Consider the following 20753-nt stretch of genomic DNA (forward strand, 5'->3'; position numbering starts at 1 on the left):
ATTTAACCGCCTATAGAGTTGAGACGTTGTGCTTGATAAACACGAATTTATTAGGTTCCCAAGTCTCTCCGTGCTGCTTCATACCAAACCCTCATTTCATGCAAAAAGCCAAAAACTAGTACACACATAACTCTCTCTGTTTGTTTCAGGCGATTCATGATCTGAATTTGTTTTTCTTTGATTCAAACAATTGAACTCTGCCATGGCCATCAGGATTATCAGGTTCAAGTTCAGGAGCTTGTTGAACTACGAATCGGTCGAGATCGGAGACCGCCCTTCTATTTCACTTCGCGAACTCGTACTTAAAATTGTCCATAAAAAGAACCTCGATGTTCGTCAGGATTGCGATGTTCTCTTCTCTGATGCATTTACTGGTCAAGGTCTCTGTGGCTCTGAAACGTTTCTTGGTCTAGGTTTTATTAATGTTTATTTAACGAAATCGAAATGACAATAATAATGGAATCGCTTTGTTTTATTAAATCATGAACTTGGATATGGATTTGATTTTACTCAGAAAGAAATATAACTTGGATATGGATTTGATTTGGTGGTAATAGCTCATGAATTCTGCTGATTTGAAGTTGTAAAACACGATAAATGTGACTGAACTGGGTTCTTATTAGGGTTGAATTATTGTTTGCTTGTGTTCTTGATATAAGTATTTCATTGCAGTAGAATCATTGATAAGAGGAGCCAATCTAAGGCTCAGGGTTGAATGTTCTATTAAAATTTCCAGCCCATATACACATCAACAATATTGTCCGCTTTAGGTTGTTCGGTTCTTATGGATACATCGGGTCCGCACAGCTTTTGCGAGAGCACTATTGGATGTTGTCCTCCAGAAAAACGATTTGTTGATGGAACTAAAATTATCTATATATGTTAACATGTTCGACGTCTCTTTATAGTGATGTTCGTGTTTGTCAATACTTATTGTTTCTGATATCATTCCTGTGTAGAATTATGAGTGATATTGATGGGGTGATGTCTTCATTATTATTTTCAATATCGTTTTGAGTGATATCTTGTGTTTTTGCATTGATTATGATTTGGTATTGTTGCAGAGTACGCTGATAACAATATTATGATACCTAGTGGCTCTACCGTGATTATCAAGAGACTCCCTTTAGGATCACTGCCTTCAGCTATGTAAGACTTCTTCACGGTTTTGCTATTCTTTTATTCGCGACAGAAAAAAGAAAGAAAAGAAATCCTAGCTGTATTTGCTCGTGAGCTACTATAGAAAGAGTTATTTGCTATGTTTTTGGTTTTGTTTGTTTTGGATGTAAAATGAAAATCCTGAAGCATGCTTTCTAGTTATTGCTTTGAGATTTATTTTGTCTTCTGTTAGATAATGTTAACATGCTGCAGGAAGCTTATTGACTCATTTGAAGAATGTCGTGTCAAAGACACAAAGACAGTCGATGCTTCTCTTCCTATGGTAAGTATTAAATAAACTTTTACTGCAATTTAATTTTACAATTTTTATCGTAGAAATAAAGAAAATAGAAAAATAGTTTGTGTTATCGAATAATTATATTCATTTTTGGGGTTTTAATTTTTGCTGATTCTAGGGGACTATTTTGTGAGGAAAGAATTGTTAAGGAAATCATTTATTATCACTTCAAGGGTGGAATCTCGCGATGAATATATCACTGTTTTTGTTTTTTAATAGGAAAGTGGGTATGGGGGATTCAAACCTGCATCTAGTAGGTTGACGGTAACCACTCGTACCACTATACCATGGTGGGATGTTCTATGAATTTATCAAATATAGTCGCAAAGGATCGAATTGGCTATGAACTTCTGCATTTGACTGACCGTAGTTTTCTTTACATATGAGCTTATCTATGTTCCTTTGCTTGCATTTCTTTGAAAGTTTTAAGGACGTGCAGACAGTAATATTTTGGCACATTTGTACATTATTTTGCATCCCTTGAGCATGCAAATTACTTTCTTGGCTCCTTTATTTTTTTAATTATTTTCACAATAAATCATATTTTACAGGATGTGGAGGATATAAATTTTGATGACCTTGGAGACGACTTGAGTCTTCCAGACGCAATCTTACTTTGCTCTGATATTGACAATAGTAAGAAAAAATCTCTTAGCTTTGAGAAGGCAAATAATGAATTAAGAAGGTACAGTTGTATTCCACAGTAGTTGGAAGTCTAGTTTCTACTCTATATGCATAATCAGATTTCCAGTTGTTCAATAATTACAAAGTTTTCCAACAAAAGTTTGTTTTGCGCATGCAGATGCTCTGGACAACCCATTGTTGGAAGCCAGAAACATGAAGCTGACAACCTAATTGGTGCTAGCCTGAGAGGTAGTTCTTTTTTCTTTGGACCTAAAGTTTCTAGATCTTCAATGACTGCTTTGAATTTATTGTGCTGCTCTACGCATTCTGCAGTAGAAAGAAATGCATCAGAGAAAAAATGTGATGTTAAAGCGTGGATGCAATTTGGCCAGTAAGTATCATGGTTATTGTTTGCTTTCATTCCTGTTATTGTCGTCGGCTGCAAATATCTGATTCCTTTCCTCTCCCTTCTATTCTTTGTGGAATTCGAAAGAACGGCGATTGCCGATCCTTCAGCATTGCAAAAACGTAATATACCTTCAAAGCTTAGATGTCCTCTCTGCGATGGAATTTTCAAGGATGCTGTGATTATACTTTGCTGCCAGTACAGTTTTTGTGAGGAATGTAAGTTTTTTTTTGGTGGTAGTTAGCTGTGTTCATGCTTTCATACATTTACCTATAGTAATATCAATATACCCTTTTTGTGATTGAAATATTAATTCGGGCTTTTGAAAACTTTAACAGCTCTAAGTAAATTAGGTATTTTTGAAACCGAGTAGGATTTTTTCTGGAGCAGTAAAATTTTTTCCTTAGAAAATCTTATCCTCCTACATCTTTTATTGAAATCGTGCACGTACAATGGATAATGTTTGTATCTGACATCGTCATGTTCTGGTTGCGGAACTTGAATGCAGGCATTCATCAAGAATTGGTTGAGAAAGCCAGATGTCCCAAATGTTTTTGTGCCAAAAATGAAATTGAAGATTTGGTACCAAATATTACTCTTAGGAAGCTAATTGAGAATAACAGGGAATCTCTAAATTTAATCATTGGTTCAGAAAAAGATTTTCTTCAATATGCTCCAGGTAGGAGAATTACGTCCCATCCCCTTTTACTTTTGTGTATTTAGAGTGACAATGCACTTAATAATTTTATAACAGATGGAGAATCAGGAATTTATCCAAACGGTGTTCCTTGTGGGGTGAAAATCCTTCAGAGAGAACCAGAATCATCTCATTCTGCAACTTCAATCGGGAGGGGGTCCAATCAAATTGCAACTGAACCTTCTTATGAATTGCAGTTACGAGAAAATGCTTCAATGGGCTGTTTGATTCCTCCTGTCAGTTTGTCAAGTGTGCAGAAATCTTTGAGACAATCTTCTCTGTCACCAAAAAGGAAGCAAATAGATGAAGACAGACATGAGGCTGCCCTTGTGGATTTGAAGAGTAGAGGCAAGGGCTTGGCAGATTTTGCTGATTTTCAGGGGGGAAGCCAGCTCGTGCATGAAAAAGGTATTACCTATTATTGATTTCTTGCCACTCTCCTATCTTTTATGACCTTGCTCTCTTGTGCTGTACTCCTAACCAGGAATCAGTTTTTAGTTCTGAACAGTAGTACTTAATTTTACTGATGTGTCTAAGACCAGCTGCATGTACATGCAGTATATATGCTCTTTGGTTTAAAACTTTAACCTCTTTGTAAAGAAGATTTAGACATTATGTGTGGATACTTCATATATGTCTAGAACATACAACATTCAAAACCAAATGTGTGTGTGTGTGTGTGTGTGTGTGGGCAGGTGTGTCTGTCGAGGGATTGAGCAACTGAGTTGGATATAAACTCAATGCGATAACTTAATTTGCATTGTGATTCTCGTTAGATTCTCGTTATTTCCCGAGGAAAAAAGTGCGAACTTTCAAGTTGGAAACAAACCCTTTTTCCCTTAATACAGTTGATGTTTACTTTTTAGTGGTTATTTCTGAAAATGAAGCTTGGTATCCCTAATCCATTAGAAAGCATACAATGAGGAAACAGTTTATGCTTGAGTTCTTGGTCATTCAACTTTTGGAGTTCCAAAAAGAAGACTCGATTGAGCATGTTTTCCTGGTCTGAGCATCACATAACTGCATAGAAAACCTCACATTAACATGCAAAGATCAGGACATTAAAATGCATGCATCTAATAACTACATACAAAATCACACATTGACATACAAAGAGTTGGACATGAAAACCATGCATCGGCTTGGACAATTTAACATATGTGAAGATGGTGTCCGAAGCTAGTGTGCATGTCCCTTTTAACAAGTGGTGGTTTTTTCAGGTGTTGGCAAGAGCTTTGTGCAAACTAGAAGAGAAAGAAAGGTAATAACTCTTGCTGCAAGTTTATTCTTTTTGTATGAATAGTAGGCATGCCTTCCTTAATTATCGTTGGACTAACTAAAATGGACCAAAGATCACGATGTCACCTTATTGTTTGATTCGCAGAACAATATTATAAATTTGGGCTGTGACCCAGAAATCTCTTTCACTGCTGTAAGCTTTAGGAACTTCACGTTTTGTACTTATGGACCTCTATATTGGGTTCAAAGTCAAAGACCTCGTACTTAATTTGCTGGGTGAAAACAAATTGTGTTCTTTCACCTTTTCTTATCGAGCATCTTTTTCTTCCTTTATTAAACTTATGTCCAAATCCAAACTTACTTTGATGCATATAATACAGCTTGTGGGATAACATCTCCATATCGTTCTATTCAGGATATCCATAGTGATATAATTTGACAAACACTTTATATCGACTTCTCAAACATTAACAGCTCTTTGTTCAGGTCAAACCTCTGGACCACCCTCTGGGAAAAGGGAGGGAAAAAATGGAAGTAGAAAGAAAAAAGGAAAATATTGGTCTTATATAGTATATACTGAACTCTTTTTTTTTTTTTGCATTTTTCTTTCTGGTTTCTCATGATCCTGGGCTGATGTCTTGGAATCAGGTTGAGCGTTTGTGTTTCAGGTGTGGCTCTGTGGACCATTTAATAAGAAACTGCCCAGCTGCTTCCAGTTTGGATGTTGAGTCTCAGACAGGTAATAGTTGTATGCAGTTTACATTTTCCATTTTTTGGGAACTCTTCTTTGATGTTGATTTACTTGTGGACTTCAGGAAATTATATCTTTCCAGGAGCTATGACTTATGATAAATATCCTTATTGGAATGGAACTTCGTTTCCTAATAGTGCGCCCTTTATGAATGCATATAATCCTGAAATGATGGCCTTCAATCCCTCAATGCTACCTCCTATGGCCTTCGCTCGTCCTGCATATATGTTGTTTGGCAGCTTACCTCCATATGCGTAAGTTTATTTTGTTTTCATCAACTTCTGCCTTATAAAATGCTAGTTCTGATCAAGATTCTTGGTCAAGGAAAAGCTGTTTTTATTGACATTGCTGTTGTGACACTGAGGAATCTTGTAGGGGAGGATATATGAGGATGGGAGGGGAGATTGCTTCAGTAAAGAATAGCATGGAGCACCATCCTTTCCATTCGGATTTTCTGGATCTTCAAGATTGTCAAAGACCACAGAAGTTTTCTGATGACAACATGAGGTAATATGTTTAAAAGTAGTCTACAACCCTTCCCACTTCTTCACTCTCAAATTTAGAATACTGAAAAGCTTGTAAAATCATATATATGAATGATAAATGATATCATGTAAGCCCAGTGCGCATTGTGCAATTTTTTCTTATTTATTTTTCCTTCTGCAAAGTATTAGATTTTGTTATTCCTTGATATGCGAGTGACATTGTTTAAAGCTTTCCCCTGAACAACAGAAAACAGGATTTTGTTGGTGATCATAACAACGATTTGACTGGCCAGTTTCACTGTAATGAGGCAGAAAGGTCACGTGAACATAAATCTCATGCTTCCCAGGAACGTAATGAAGAACGTAAAAGATTTAGACGAAACACGGACAGAACTAAGCAATGCGGCACTGTTTCCGCTTGGATTCGCCGTCCAAGTACCAAAGAGAAAGATGCTAAAAGGAAGACGAATAGATCTGAATCATCTGATGTGAAAGGACGCTGCAAGAAACATTAGAGTCACTCAGAATCCGGTAAGAGGTCAATGACATAAGAAAGCAAAACTTCGTTTATGGTTCCAGAAATTTTAGGCACTATCCAGAGTCAAGGAGTTGAGAGCTGGGTCATGATAGATGGAGGATGGTCAGGTCAGGATGATGAAGAAGATTATTGTTTCTATAAAAAGGTTTAATGAGGAAGCAACCGGAACACCGTTTTAAGGTAAATGTGTACATACTGGCTACTGCATGTCTCAACAAGGTGATTCATCTGATACCTTTCCAATTCCAAATTGGATTTGTATGAGAAGGTGTTTATTGTCTTATATCTGGTTGAAGTGTTGAATTTAGTACAATTCAGACAATAGGGAAGTGTTCTGGTGCAATATGGATTCTCTGTTGGTTTTTGATACAAATCTAGTTAAGTGGGGTCAGTTCTGGATAGTTGCTTCTTCCCTTCTTGGATAACTATACTGCAGTGATTGGCAACTAACCTTCTTAATTTTTTTAGCTTGAGCTCTGGGAACTTCAAGCAAAAGCAGTAACTTGAGGAGCATGGTTAATTTATTGATGTTTTCATGCTTTATGCCACGGAATCTGTGTTCGTATGCTTTATGCCACGGAATCTATGTTCGTAGGCTTTATCCCACGGAATCTTCTTTTTGCGTAGCTGTTGAAGCTGGTTAAGGTATGTTCTTGTGAGTTAATTTCCGGCTTGCAATCAACCTGAGTGGGTTCTGCTATTTGAGGTGGATGTGGCTTGTCATATGAAGCATTTTGCAAGGTCAAAATGAACCACCTCTTTCTAGATTATTTTTTGCTACTTACGTCTTCATCATCATATCATCCATATCTTCTTCTTTTTTTTTGCATCCGTATTCTCATTTTAGCATCTCTTAATATTTTACTTTGCATAAATTCACCATATTTTGCGCCGTACATGCTCAAACCTCCTTAGACAGTTTTCTCTCATCTTATAAAGGTATTAGTTAGCAATTCCCTGTACTCTCTCGTGCTTATGATGGAGTGAAAATTTGAAATTGAAGAGAGAGCGAGAGAGGGGGAGAGAGAGCGTTTGGTTCCAATAACTCCTTAACTTGTGTCACAAGATTGAGTCCCGTGGTAATATAGGATATGATTTGAGAGACTTGGGAGCCATCACATGAACCGTTAAGTACCACTCACTGCTTGCTAATTGATGCTCGGTTGGCGCTGGTGATGCCAATGCACTTGTCTGATGTGTTCATAATTGAATAAGCATGTTATGTGCATTGCCTATATCGTAGTTTCATTGCAAAACTCTTCTTATGGAAATGCTTTGACTCACCTTATGGCTGATTTAGGCATGGGAATATGTTTTAATCGTTTCCCTATGTGAATATGAATACCGAACAAGAACAAGAACTATATATGTCTTCCATTGATACAGAATGGGGTTCCTCATCGATTGAGGAAGAAGGGGATTACAATTGATAGTACAAGCCATCCCAAAAACGCATATCCCACCAATCTTGTTGGCCCAACGTCCTCTGGTTCCTGCCACCAAAAAACTCGTTTTACTAAAATATTGTTCAATCTATAAACTGTATGGTCTGATGTGAATAAACACAGTTGGGGAAGATGAGGTGCATACCTGTGGTGGAGGATTCTCTGAGGTGACCTTGGTTTTGTCGACCTCAAAAGGCCAAGCATATCTATCTGGGGTTTCGCTCCTTGCTAAGCTCCAATCATACAGTCTTCTCTCTTCCTCGGATGACAAAATGTAGTATGATTCCTATGTAATGTACACAATCAAATCATTCACAAAATGCCTATTTAAATTACCGATCTTTAGGAGCTCGAAAGGAAAAAATAAATAAATTGGGAATGGGTGGGTAGTAACTTTTAGAAGTTCCATTTTCTTGCTGAATTCCTCTTGATCCAGGCCCTGTTCCTTCAGTTCTTCAATCTTCTTGTTATATGCAACAGGGACCTTTTTCACGAGAAGCAGATGAAGTAGGATGAGACAGAGAATTAAAAGAATCAAGGTGAGAGGATAGAACAGAAGATGGTGAAGATTTGAATTTTGACCTGCTCATATGAACATCCTCTTTGGAGTCCAAGTGTATCATAATGATCTACATCAGTAATGGCTGCCATGGCAGATCAAACCTTAATTACTAACTATGACTTTATAGTGAAGTTAGACGTTTGAAAAACTTGATGCAAGGATTAATAGGTCCGAAAAGCTTACGTATGCCCCGAAGAGCCTTCTCCACATTTAGAGCAGAAATCAAAGATGGAGGTCCTTTGGGAACTTCGATGGAACTCTCTGATTCTACATCTGTTGATGTAGTCTCTGCTGATAAATCACTGGAGCTCTTTATGGAAAATTTGGTTGTTTTTGGACAAAAGGAGATGGAATTTGAGAAGATGGTTCCATTTTTGGGGTTTAAGGGAGTGAATGTTTGGTGGGGAATGTACAGTTTTGCTGTGGTGGATGATACAGCCATGGCTGCAGGTCGGATGATGTTTGGAGGACATTTGCAGCAATATAATGGAGAGATAAGACGAGTTTTTTGGGCCGGTGGGATGTTATCTTGGACTCGGATTGACTTATCTTTATTTAAATATATAATTTAGTTGAATCGAGACCATCAACCAAGTCGTTGTAGTATAGTGGTGAGTATTCCCGCCTGTCACGCGGGTGACCCGGGTTCGATCCCCGGCAACGGCGTTAATTTTTTAAATCTTTCTTGTTACTTTAATAATTTTCTCAGCCGTTGATCCAATCAATCTAGTTTCTATCTATACCGTATGATCACATTCCCAATACTCTTTTATCTAGGGCTGTTACTGGTATGGTAAATTATCCATTGGTATACCATTACCGACGAATTGGTTACCGAAAATAGCAGAAGATTGGTATACCGTTACCAATTGTTCGGTACGGTAAATTTACCGATGATTTCGGTAACGGTAACGGTAAACAAAGTTCAAAACCGGTAAATTTCCCGATTACCGACATATATATTAAATATATATTAATATTATTTTTAGTTTTAGTTTTAGTTTTAGTTTTATTTAATTATGACCATTAGATTGATCTAATTTAATCTAGACCATTGATTATTTTTAGGGTTATCATTTATATATCACTTGTAGCAATTTCATTAACTTTAAAGCAGTGTTTGTTACATAACAAAATGCTTTGTTGGTATTGATTACATGTTTTTCTCCCTTTCCATTATGGTCTTTTATCTTTATTTATCTTGTTTCTTCTAGCTTTCCTGCCATGGAGTTTAAAACACTTCTGATACTAAAAATAGATTTTCTGTTATAGATTGTTGGAATAATGTTATGTGAATTATCCTTTCTTTTTTTCACCGATTGATAGGTATTTTCTCTTATTCACATATGGCACAATGATCCTTCTCATTAATCTATCATTTTTATTTCATACAATGACTATTAAGCACAATGCTACTTGATGTATTTTTTTTCTTCTCTTTTTTAAATAGGTTTTAAGAATTGGTAAATTTACCAATTACCGACTTACCATTACCGATCGATCGGTATACCGACCATCGGTATACCGACTCTTCCGGTAACGGTAACGGTAACATTTTTTGAATTACCGAAAGAATTGGTATGGTAACGGTATTCCGTGATTGGTAACGGTAACCGTACCAATAACAGCCCTACTTTTATCAAACACCATTTTTCTTCATCGTGCGATTGCCATACCGCTTTCTACACCTTCCGATCATACCGACATGTCCGACTCTTTATAAAAGATCATTATCTGTACCTGAAGCTAGGGTTTAACTTCCACTGCTCAGAGCTAGTCTTCTCCGCCGAGAGCTTACTACTTTGTTGTTTCATCGACACCTCCAAAGTCATGGCTACTCAGATAACCAAGAAGCGCAAGGTGAGCCCGTCCCCAGATGCTCTCTCGATTACATACTCTATTTAAAAGAATATTAATATGAGACACTGAAATTTTTTTTTGATTTCGTAGTATGCTTGTTGTTTGAATATGATGTGATATTTCTGGTTTTGGGAATAATACATTGAAATCAACGGTGATGAGAATTTTTTTTAACACGGTAAGTTGTAGTATGCGAAAGACGAGTTAGTTTGATGTATGTCGGTTCTAGTCCTAGATACATTTTTTTGCTTGAGTGGAATGACACTGGTGTAGAGATTATTTGATTCGGATCTTATGTTTGAAGTGGGCGTAATTGACCAAAGCCATACAACTTGATTTAATTCAAAGACCTATTCTGATACTAATGTATATATTATATTGCTGGAGTATTAGATTTAGGAGATTGGTTTTCAATTTTTTTTTTTTTTTTTTGTACATTGTATGCCTTTGCTATAGTTTGTTGGTGATGGAGTCTTCTTTGCAGAGCTGAATGAGGTGCTCACCAGAGAGCTCGCTGAGGATGGCTACTCTGGTGTTGAAGTTAGGGTTACTCCAATGCGCACTGAGATCATTATTAGGGCCATTCGTACTAAGAATGTCCTTGGTGAGTCGAGTATTCCTTTGGACAGCCATGATGTCTCTGTTTTTCCCCCCCTTTTTTTAAAGTTTTGGATTCGATTATTTACCAAATTGAATCCCTGCTGTCGAGTTATTTTGTTTTTGTTTAGTACCTTAGGAAGTGATATGGTGTCATGGTACCTTATGTTTTAAAAAACGTTGTTTTTCAGTGCAAACTGATATCTTAATGTAGCAATCATTATGTCAAATCTTATCTCTGGTGCAAAAAGTAATTATTTGTGCATCTTGTTCATCATCCAGGAATTTCTATAGAATCTTTGCCTTCCTTCTGGAGTCGAACCAAATCGTCGATTGGGAAGCTCCTTCTATCATTCTTCCTAGTCTCATCCCTGTAAAGAAACTCATATTTTGGTGACTAAGCAACTCTATTTTAATGGTTATACTTGAAAACATCTTATGAAATCTAGTTTAGAATGCTCTCCCTCAGCCTTTTTGTTTTTCCCCATTTACCTGAGTCTGACCAAGATGCAGGAAGTGAGTATGTACATCATGGATGAATAATGCAGGAAATTTTGATTTTTTTTAAACTAACTTGAGTTGAGATTTGTACTTTTTCTGTTTTGTTTTCTTGTTGTGCTCTTCATACTAGCATTGTTCTCTCCTTCTGCCTGAGAAAGTGGGCTGTGGGGGTTTACTCTTAATGCTGAAAATAAGGATCTTATGGGGGATTGTCAGGCTTCTTGTGCTTCCATTAAGGTGCTTGGAGTTTGGAATAACCTCCCACATTACCGTCATTTACTCCAAGGCTTTTAAATTCAATGCTCACACCAAAGGTTTTCTGTTGGTTGATCTATTTATTACATTGACAAATCTGATACTCTCGTGCATTCCTAATCTTATACTGTCCTTGCTTTCATTGAGCTAATATAGAACAGTAGAACTTAAATGTTAAGATGAATGTCTGTTCTATTATAGATAAGACTTAAGAGTAAACCTGAGTTAATTTTAGTTACTAGATGGTAGATACGACTTGAGTGTTGAAAAAGTTTCATTCGTCAAAATGTGAACTGATGTTGCTGACATGTAAAATTGGCATTGCATATCCTTAGTTCCAAATTCCCTGTTACTGGGAATTTTTATTATTTTTTTTTGTACTTCTTTCTACAACTCTAAATTTATATTGCCGGTCCTTGCCCCTTTTGTGTATTTCCAATTTAGTTCAGATTGGTCCTGACTTGGGAACAAATATGAGGACGTCTTATGTAAAACATCTGGGAAGGCCATTTTGGAGATTTTATTTTGATATTTTTTTTGCATACTATTTTGCATATTTCTAGTTTTTTTTCCCCCCTGTATAAGCATTTATTTTCCCCCTTTTGTCTTACAAAGTGGGCCTCTGGGGTTTTATTGCAATGCTTACACAAAGGATTCCATGGGAGATTGTCTGGCTTCTTGTGCATGATGTAAAGTTGCTTTGGAGTTTAGAATATTCTCCCACATTACATTCCCACATTACATTCATTCACTCACTGGCCTGTTGTACGTGCGAACTTGCTCTTGTTCTTGTCGGGGATTCACATTTTTAATATTTACCTTGCATGTTTGTTTCCTTTTAGTTTTGGGATTGAATGCGAGGATAAGAAAAGCATTTGTTTTTTGTCTTAAATTCTTTCACTCTGCTGTTGATATGTTAACTAAACCGGAAAATTTTCATCTTTATAGGGCATGCTTATGGTGTCCTAAGATTTATCATGGAGAGTGGAGCAAAGGGATTGTGAGGTATGTCTAGAACATTTTGTTTGTAGTTGGGTGCACATCCACTTTTATGTGGTTTATTGATTTTCTAATGTACGTTGATGTAGGTTATTGTAAGTGGAAAGCTTCGTGCTCAGCATGCCAAGTCCATGAAGTTTAAGGATGGTTACATGATTTCCTCTGGTCAGCCTGTCAAGGAGTATATCGACTCTGCTGTGAGGCATGTTCTTCTTAGGCAGGTTGGTTTGAAATGTCTTATTCTCTGTTGAGTTTAATTCTACTTCTATTTTCAGGCATGTTGTTGAGCCTGCATAAGTACATATCTTTAATTTTGTTATATGCTGGATCATTGTTGTTTTCTTTGTGGAACAGGGTGTACTTGGTATCAAGGTAAAGATCATATGCTTGACTGGGATCCAAAGGGCAAGCAGGGCCCAACGACACCTTTAGCTGATCTAGTCACTATGCACGCACCCAAGGAAGAAGAGGAACATGTCCCACCAGTGTTTGAAACAACCAATATTGACATTCCCGTTGCGTAAATCATGACCAATATTCATTTGGGTGGTTGGCCCAAATGAAAGATGATTTTGCAGGATAGGCCTTTTAGCTTTTAGATTTATTACCCCCCTATTTATATTACATAATATTGTTAGAGAGATTCCCCGAATGCTGCGTGCTAATACCGACTGAATTAGTGTATCTTGATTATTTATGTTGCAGACTGCTTAGTTTCTATACTCGTGATTGGCTTACGGATTGACATTGTTACCGTGCGGTTTGATCTTTCATCAAGATGTACTTATTGTAAGTTTGTGCCCTTACTAAGATGTTCTGTGCAATGGAGGAGGGGATATCCACCATAAACCCTAGAGCATCGGCGTTGTCTTAAATCGTCTGAATGCTTATAATGGCTTTCATTGTATTGGGATTAGTTATGACTATGGGGAATCGGATTGTTCCTGATACGGGTAATGAATTCTGTGGGCAGATGATGGAATCATGTGTTGGCAACTTCTCGGTGGATTGGCTTTGCGCCTGTTTTTGGAAATTTGTGCGTGCGACCCTGTTTCCATTACCAATGTCGGAAATTCAGCAAATATTTTCTTATGGCAAAATGATAACGGGTGTTCTTAGAGCATAAGATAAGGAAGAAAATTATGTATTGGAGTCTCAAAAAGTCATATTAGAATACTTTTATGTTTTTAATTAGGTGAGACTGTTTTTTACACATGATATACAATGATTGAAAGTTTAAAATCCTTATTTTGTATCCTAATGGCCGTCGTCCACTACCTTTCTGATACGACCTTTGCTTCACCCCAAGTAATGGTTTTCCCCCAAATGTTCCTGTCGCCCCTGCATGCCTTGTATCTACGAATTAGGTTCAGAATAATGTCTCTGCTTTCGACGCAGAAACACTTATCGGTGCTTGCTCTTCTCCCTAGCCTCATAATCATGGAAGGGTGAATAACGTTGTTTTTTTCACTTGTGTACAAAATATCATCGTTTTCTTTTTTCATATACAGATAGATAATATCAGAATGATATTGGCCGTGGAAAGGCCAACTTTTGTTTGGTCATTTTCACAAACAGTTGGCGCTCCGTAGCACTAGGTGAGCCACTTATTATTGCCCGAGTGATGCCTGAAAAATCTTATCAAGTTAGCCGTTTTGACAATTGTTGTTAAGGTCACCTTTGAAGCACGTGTGCAAGAAAGAAAGAAGACAGTTTGACGGCATGCCACTCATTATCCCCCACCTTTTTAAGGCACAATTTATGAGATTTTAGAGCACCAAGCGCAGCCCATAAAAGTGAAAATAATTGACATGATGAAGTATATCCCCAACTACCTTTATTTTGTGCATCTTCTCTACCTAGTTTTATCTCTTAACACTCTCCACATTCATCATGTTAGTGGAGAGCACTAAGCACGCCTGATATGCATGTGTTGTGTAATTAAGTTTATCACGTAATGAGCAAATTAAAAGCACCAATTTCCACCATTTTTGACCCTAACGTGAGTTTTTCTTGAAGGGTTTTTACGGAGAAAAAAGTTCCAAAGAAAATAAAAAAAAAAAGGGGGGGCAAAAATCATCATTGAACAAAATCTGTTAAGCACCATAGACATTAAAGTTGACAAATTTTTGAAGAGAAACTGAAGGAACAAAACTACAAAAGGCATACAAGGAAAATTTTGACTCAATCTGCGAGGTGATTCTTAAGGATTATTGAAGCCATTGACTTGGGGGTGATGGTAGACAAGTAGAGAAAAAGGTGGGGTTGGGACATTTTTTTAAACAGAGCACCACAAAGGCCTTGAAAATGATGGATCGCCGCCCTTGCAATGAACAATGATCGAAACACTTAACTGCATATTAATTTGACCTCTTGTTTCTCCATTACACTAAAAGAAAAGTTAAAAAAGAAAAGAAAAGAATGGATTACTGTGTAAGAGTAACTATTAAGGGATAAGTAAATGCTGTAATGAGTATCTTTCTTCCTTTTAACTCTACAATAATACTCCTAAATTAATTGTGTTTAGTATGAACTATCTAATGACCCGCACCTCCACCTGTGTCACACTTAGTCTACACCCATCTCAATATTGCTTTCGCAGAAGTACTCTTAACTGTGAAATTCCGGTGGGATCTAGTACATCTCCTCCACGGAAAATCGATTATAACATGTTAGGAAACTTGACCCCCTTATATTCTGCACTTCACGGATCTCTTGGTCGATGCGGGATTTAGAGTCCTACATACCCTTCGATAGCTTGTCAGGCATCACCAAGCATATCATGTAGAGGCTGGTGACCTCCACCCATCCGAGTCGGGTACTACAATCTCCCCCTAAAGGGTCTACATCTCCATAAGTCCCATACCTTCAACCCGGAGAATCAATTCTTATACCAACTATAACAATCTGTCCCTTCACACTAGTAACACTTTGTCCACTTTGAGCCAACCCATATTGGCCTGCATGACTTTGTCTTCTCAGGTCCAGTACCAATCTATACTAATTTGAGTCTAGGAAAAATGCTTATTACTAATTAAGAGGTTTGACCTATTATATATTGTAGTTCACATATTCCCCTAGACGATGTGGGACAAAAGACTTAACCCCTTTGTCATTCGGAGGCTCGCCCAACACCATCAAACTTACATTACATAGGCTTGTGGCCCCGCTCTCTCGAATAGGGTGTTACAAACTAACTACACTCCAAACAATTTGAAATGCATTAAGACTTTAGAGATTAATTACCATATATCCATACAGTTTGATCTCAAAAAAATTCACCAATCTGATTATCACCCAAATGGCTATAAGCCACCAATATCGTTTATAAGTAAAGATCTAATATCTCAATCAAGAAGATCCTTTTGAGAAACAAACCATGTGGGAATCCCACATTGTGCAACAAAAATCTTATAAATCATGTTATGCATGAGAAAAGGCAAATGAGGGGTAAAAATCTTATGCAAGCAAAGACGTGAGGATATAGGATTGGGAGAGGTTGTAGAGTGGGCAGTCCACAAAAAATCCCGGTAGTGGAATCACCCCACGCTCAACATTTCATGCCCAACAATGCTTCCTCTCCAACACTTCAATTGTGTGGGACCCACGTTGTCCTCTTCCCTCCACAACACACCCACTTGAGCCTTTGTGCCTTGTTTTGTGGGTGGGGATGTATTGGTATCATGGGCCTTTAGTTAATGGGCTTTTGAAAGTTCAATATATATATATCTAATTATATCCTCGATTCTTCGTCTACATTGTGGACCCCACAAATTTATCCCCCCACCCACTAACACGTGTCTCACTTACAAGGGCCCCACCATTATTCAATGTTTCTATTCCTAAATCCTAAATGCAACTCGCTTCACTTTTCCCCAGGCACTCAAATCAAATCTCTCGCATGCGACAACCCCAATTGAACATCTCACGCACGTGTGCCCCTCTTTTGGCTACATCTGCCCCACCACCACCCCCCTCTTCCTGTCAATATTTTCCCTTTTTCTTTATTTCCTCATAATTATTTGGATATTGATAACGTGTGTGTCGACACTTTAACTCATTACACTAAACCGCAATATCTCATGCGTGATGAATTTTCTCTCACATAATTTTTTTTAAAACTTAAAATATATATCTTTTTTAAATTTCAATGCATATTTTTCATGCTTATCTAGTGTTCTAAGGACATACATTTTCAATTTCTTAATTATTATTTTTTTTTTGAATGTTAATTAGGTGTTTGCCTAATCTGTTTGGATCAACCTACTTTCCTTAATTATTTCGTTGAATGGATAGTATGAACTATCAACATATAGCCTTTTCAAAAAAAAAATATCAACATGAAGGGTCAAACTTAGATTTGAGCTTAGATTCTCAAATCTTACATATGCTGATTTTAGAGAAATTGGTAATTTATTTTTTCAAAAACGATAGAAGTGTTACAATACCACATCCGTTTAGGTAACACCCAATCATATACCATATATAAGCATGTCCAAGTCTCTACCACAAATAAGAGACCTTTTCATAGGTTCAAGTACTATTAAGTGAGACGACCTATGAAAAACAAAGTCGTACGGGTCTGATGGATCCATGAGAATCAGATAACTCAAAACGCACAATATCTTTGATGTGAATAGGGGCTTTGGATTTTCAACATAAAGATTCTAATTATCCAGCGAATTTGCTTGAATAACTGGAATACCAATTACTATCATCCTTATCATTAATGTTTTTTTTTTTTTTTTCATAATTTTCATGCCATGTATTTTTTACTACGCATCCTGAAAGCATAGGAAGATAATTACTTTCTTATTGCTATATATAGAAGCCCAAGTGCATGCCCTTGTTGACACAGTCTCCTTGTTCTATATATACCGCACTTGACTAGTTATCTCCATCTTGTGGTTATAATATTCATTCTCTTTCATTGGTTTCTTTCAATTTAAGATGGGTGAAGTTGCTGAGATATGCTACACAAATGGTAATGGATTCCCTACCAAAACCTGCAATGGAATTATTGACCATAACCTTGATAATCAAAATGGCTCCTCCTCTGCCTGCTGGTATGAAGAAGTCATTGATGAAGATCTCAAATGGTCCTTTGCACTCAACAGGTTTGTACGCAGTTTGTACACAATGAGACAAACCTATACATATATGTACAGTGCATATTTTTGACTAAATCTTTGATCATATACGATGATCATCATATTTCAGTGTACTGCATAAAGGAATCAGCGAGTATCAGGATATAGCTCTTTTGGACACAAAGCGTTTTGGGAAGGTGAGTTCCTTAATGACAAATGATATTCTTACGTTGTTGTTGAGACTTGTAATCCAACAACTTGTAATCTCCCGTTGGATTAACATAACTTAACCGAGGTTCGAGTGACATGCATATAATAAGTAAAGGTCAAGAACCTTTCAGACGACAAACACGTTTTTTGAGCCTAAGTACTACGGACAATATTTGTTAATGTGTTTGGGTTTGGATTTCTAACCGTTAATGTTGTCCTAATTATCTCATCTAAATATGACAGAAAATATTTCACACATGCATGCATGTGTTATCACCCTCATTCTTAATGACAATAATCTTCTTACGTTGTTTGTCCTAATTATCTCATCTGAATCACATATCACACATGCATGCATATGTTACCACCCTCATTAATCTTTTACATTATTATTTACGGATGGTTAGGTACTTGTGATTGATGGGAAGATGCAGAGTGCAGAAGCCGACGAGTTTATTTATCATGAATGTTTAATTCACCCTGCTCTCTTATGTCACCCTAAGTGAGTTGCTACCTAATACTCTTCATGCTTTTTTTAATCTAAATTATCCTAATAAACTGACAATATCAAAAATTTCTTTTATAGCCCTAAAACTGTTTTCATAATGGGAGGAGGAGAAGGGTCAGCTGCAAGGGAGGCTCTAAAACACAAGTCAATAGAAAAACTAGTCATGTGTGACATTGATCAGGTAATTTCATATTTCCGAGCCAAATGAGATCCCATTTTCTGGGATCTCTATCACTTGTTTGGGCTCTGATTTATTGTTTTTTACTCTCTTTTTTTCCCCTTGTAATTGCAGGAAGTTGTCAGATTTTGTCGCAGACATCTGACAGTAAACAAGGAAGCATTTCGTAACAGCAAGCTTGAATTAGTAATCAATGATGCCAAGTAAGGTGTTTTGAATTATTATTTAATTAGTAGTGAATTATGAATATTAATTAAATAGAGTAATGCTATTGCTTGCCTTAATTATTCATAATTTATTGTGACCAATATTCAATTAATATCAATAATAAAATTAAAGCTAATGGTGTGTTGGAATAATTGATGTTGATGAAGGGCTGAATTAGAGAAGAGGGAAGAGAAGTATGATGTCATAGTTGGAGATTTGGCTGACCCAGTTGAAGGGGGTCCTTGCTATCAACTCTACACAGTTTCCTTCTATGAGCGAATACTCAAGCCCAGGCTTAAACCCAATGGCATCTTCGTCACTCAGGTTAGTATAAATCCAGCTAATCAAAAGCCCATTTTGTACATGATGTCAAGACTATATATCTCACATCGGATTAGCATAACCGAACCGAGTGGTATATAAGTAAAGTCCTTGCACTTCTCACACATGTAACACGTTCTCTAGGCTAAGAAACCACTAATAACGACGACCTATGAAGAACAAATTCATGCAAACTGATCGATCGCTCAAAACGGACATTATTCTCGATGTGTTTGGACTTGGAAATCGAATTTTTTGAGACTCATTTTTTTTGTGTGTGTATAGGCTGGACCAGCAGGCATATTCACCCATAAGGAGGTGTTCTCCTCTATATATAATACAATTAAACAAGTTTTCAAGTGTAAGTAACTAAAGACAATCATGTCAATCAAATCTTAATTAATTCATTAGTGCTATCTTAATTAACACAATCATGTTTGATGTGTTGGTGCAGATGTGGTTGCATACAGTGTTCATGTGCCATCTTTTGCAGACACATGGGGATGGGTCATGGTATTTGCCAAAATTCTAACCTTTTTGTTTTTGAACATAAGTTAATTAATGTCTGAGATTAACTATAAACATATCTTGATATTATCCAGGCATCAGACCAACCATTCTCTATCAATGCTGAAGAAATTGACAGTAGAATTGAGGGAAGAATTGATGGTGAAATACTATATCTAGATGGTGCTTCATTCCTCTCCTCTGCCACCATGAACAAGACTGTTTCTTTGTCGTAAGTTGTTGAATCACATTGTCATATCATTAGCTGCTTGCTTAGATTAAAAGCACCTAAGACCATGTAATTAAGTTGTTAATTAAGATTGGTTTGCTCTGACCTTTTCAGGTTGTTGAAGGAAACTCATGTCTACACTGAAGAAGGTGCAAGATTTATTCATGGACATGGATTGGGCTTTCACAATTGAGCCCAAGGGCTCAATCAATTTAGTGGGTTAGGGGGAAATTGCTGTAAAAAGAACAAAAAAAAGCTTGGGCAGATTGAAATGAATGTTTGAAAATTATCCAAATAAATAAATCAGCAATTCTTAATTTTACTTTTCATTCTAAGTCCATATATTTTGGTATTTAAAAAAGGGAAAATTGAGGGCCAGTACAATAGATTATACTTATTTGTAAAAAAATACAACCATTAAAACATCCTTTTAAAAAAGTCTAATGGAGACTTGCTTTTACCAAAATAACCTCATATTTTATTATCTCTCCCACGAAACCTCCCCCTCACACTGTGATTTTCTCTCTCCATCACACAACGATTTTCTCTCTCCACGAACTGTAAAAAAAATTGATTTTCAGACCTTAAAACCTCCATTTTCAGAGATTTCACATCTATAATGACGCTTCTTTCTCAATCTTGAGTGATACTATACTGATTTTCTGGAAAATGGTTAGCATATTATATACCCAAAGCTTTTTTCGATTAATGGATACTTTGGTGATATTATCTGAAATTTGTGCACCGAAAACCTTTGTTCATTTTCAAATCATGTTTATATGTCTTGATTTTTGAAAATTTTGGTTAATTTCTGGTGCATTTGCTAGTTAGGGTTAGTTGAAATCTGTTAGGGCTTTTGATACAATACTGGTATTTTTGTTCATTTGAAGTTTTCATGTGGTTAATTTTCATGTATTTTCCTTCAACATTTTTGAATTTTGGTTTGACTAATGTTGTTTCTGGTGCAGAAGCTACTTTTTTTTTGAAATTTTGGTAAACTGATACTATAGTGAAACTTTTGTAATTGCAGCAAATGATTGATACTATAGTGATACTAAATGTGTATTTCATTAAATTGATATCAACAA

At 36.6% G+C, this 20753-nt stretch overlaps 4 protein-coding genes, 1 non-coding gene and 1 pseudogene across 5 annotated transcripts; 5 read left to right on the forward strand and 1 right to left on the reverse strand.

Moving 5' to 3' along the window:
- Positions 1 to 77: 77 nt before the first annotated feature.
- LOC120006059 (E3 ubiquitin-protein ligase RBBP6-like) lies at positions 78 to 5431 on the forward strand. Its single transcript, XM_038855934.1, has 12 exons — positions 78 to 380; positions 1065 to 1149; positions 1372 to 1441; positions 2008 to 2141; positions 2259 to 2329; positions 2414 to 2471; positions 2574 to 2704; positions 2995 to 3165; positions 3241 to 3591; positions 4404 to 4444; positions 5071 to 5161; positions 5238 to 5431. The coding sequence occupies exons 1-12, from the start codon at positions 203 to 205 to the stop codon at positions 5429 to 5431; spliced, it is 1575 nt and encodes a 524-aa protein (XP_038711862.1). The 5' UTR covers positions 78 to 202.
- LOC120006658 lies at positions 5425 to 6963 on the forward strand. Its single transcript, XM_038856783.1, has 2 exons — positions 5425 to 5680; positions 5906 to 6963. The coding sequence occupies exons 1-2, from the start codon at positions 5559 to 5561 to the stop codon at positions 6171 to 6173; spliced, it is 390 nt and encodes a 129-aa protein (XP_038712711.1). The 5' UTR covers positions 5425 to 5558; the 3' UTR covers positions 6174 to 6963.
- A 579-nt stretch (positions 6964 to 7542) lies between these two features.
- Positions 7543 to 8675, reverse strand: LOC120006549 (NAD(P)H-quinone oxidoreductase subunit U, chloroplastic). Its single transcript, XM_038856609.1, has 5 exons — positions 8387 to 8675; positions 8224 to 8285; positions 8036 to 8125; positions 7787 to 7927; positions 7543 to 7689 (listed from the first exon to the last, which is right to left on the reverse strand). Exons 1-5 carry the CDS (start codon positions 8643 to 8645, stop codon positions 7594 to 7596), a joined length of 648 nt encoding a protein of 215 aa, XP_038712537.1. The 5' UTR covers positions 8646 to 8675; the 3' UTR covers positions 7543 to 7593.
- Positions 8676 to 8797: 122 nt separating this feature from the next.
- TRNAD-GUC lies at positions 8798 to 8869 on the forward strand. Its single transcript has one exon. It is a non-coding gene; the product is annotated as a tRNA-Asp (tRNA).
- A 981-nt stretch (positions 8870 to 9850) lies between these two features.
- LOC120005107 lies at positions 9851 to 13633 on the forward strand (annotated as a pseudogene).
- A 3636-nt stretch (positions 13634 to 17269) lies between these two features.
- On the forward strand, positions 17270 to 20000 carry LOC120006388 (thermospermine synthase ACAULIS5). The gene is made up of 10 exons (XM_038856410.1): positions 17270 to 17532; positions 17636 to 17702; positions 18123 to 18217; positions 18302 to 18404; positions 18516 to 18604; positions 18776 to 18932; positions 19215 to 19290; positions 19384 to 19442; positions 19532 to 19668; positions 19780 to 20000. The coding sequence occupies exons 1-10, from the start codon at positions 17366 to 17368 to the stop codon at positions 19856 to 19858; spliced, it is 1029 nt and encodes a 342-aa protein (XP_038712338.1). The 5' UTR covers positions 17270 to 17365; the 3' UTR covers positions 19859 to 20000.
- The last annotated feature ends 753 nt before the right edge of the window (positions 20001 to 20753 follow it).

Source organism: Tripterygium wilfordii, chromosome 9 (genome assembly GCF_013401445.1).
Source record: "Tripterygium wilfordii isolate XIE 37 chromosome 9, ASM1340144v1, whole genome shotgun sequence".
Taxonomy (NCBI): domain Eukaryota; kingdom Viridiplantae; phylum Streptophyta; class Magnoliopsida; order Celastrales; family Celastraceae; genus Tripterygium; species Tripterygium wilfordii.

What these genes read in the sequence shown, in the direction of transcription:
- LOC120006658 (XM_038856783.1), top strand. Translation starts at nt 5,559, where the DNA reads ATGAGGATGGGAGGGGAGATTGCTTCAGTAAAGAATAGCATGGAGCAC. An exon ending in TTTTCTGATGACAACATGAG is followed by an intron (nt 5,681 to 5,905) that starts GTAATATGTTTA and finishes CCTGAACAACAG; the next exon opens with AAAACAGGATTTTGTTGGTG.
- LOC120006388 (XM_038856410.1), top strand. Translation starts at nt 17,366, where the DNA reads ATGGGTGAAGTTGCTGAGATATGCTACACAAATGGTAATGGATTCCCT. An exon ending in GCTCTCTTATGTCACCCTAA is followed by an intron (nt 18,218 to 18,301) that starts GTGAGTTGCTAC and finishes TTTCTTTTATAG; the next exon opens with CCCTAAAACTGTTTTCATAA. An exon ending in AACAAGACTGTTTCTTTGTC is followed by an intron (nt 19,669 to 19,779) that starts GTAAGTTGTTGA and finishes TGACCTTTTCAG; the next exon opens with GTTGTTGAAGGAAACTCATG.
- LOC120006549 (XM_038856609.1), bottom strand. Translation starts at nt 8,645, where the DNA reads ATGGCTGTATCATCCACCACAGCAAAACTGTACATTCCCCACCAAACA. An exon ending in AGAAAATGGAACTTCTAAAA is followed by an intron (nt 7,928 to 8,035) that starts GTTACTACCCAC and finishes TACATTACATAG; the next exon opens with GAATCATACTACATTTTGTC. An exon ending in CAGAGAATCCTCCACCACAG is followed by an intron (nt 7,690 to 7,786) that starts GTATGCACCTCA and finishes TTTTGGTGGCAG; the next exon opens with GAACCAGAGGACGTTGGGCC.
- LOC120006059 (XM_038855934.1), top strand. Translation starts at nt 203, where the DNA reads ATGGCCATCAGGATTATCAGGTTCAAGTTCAGGAGCTTGTTGAACTAC. An exon ending in AAACTAGAAGAGAAAGAAAG is followed by an intron (nt 4,445 to 5,070) that starts GTAATAACTCTT and finishes TCTTGGAATCAG; the next exon opens with GTTGAGCGTTTGTGTTTCAG. An exon ending in GGATGTTGAGTCTCAGACAG is followed by an intron (nt 5,162 to 5,237) that starts GTAATAGTTGTA and finishes TGTGGACTTCAG; the next exon opens with GAAATTATATCTTTCCAGGA.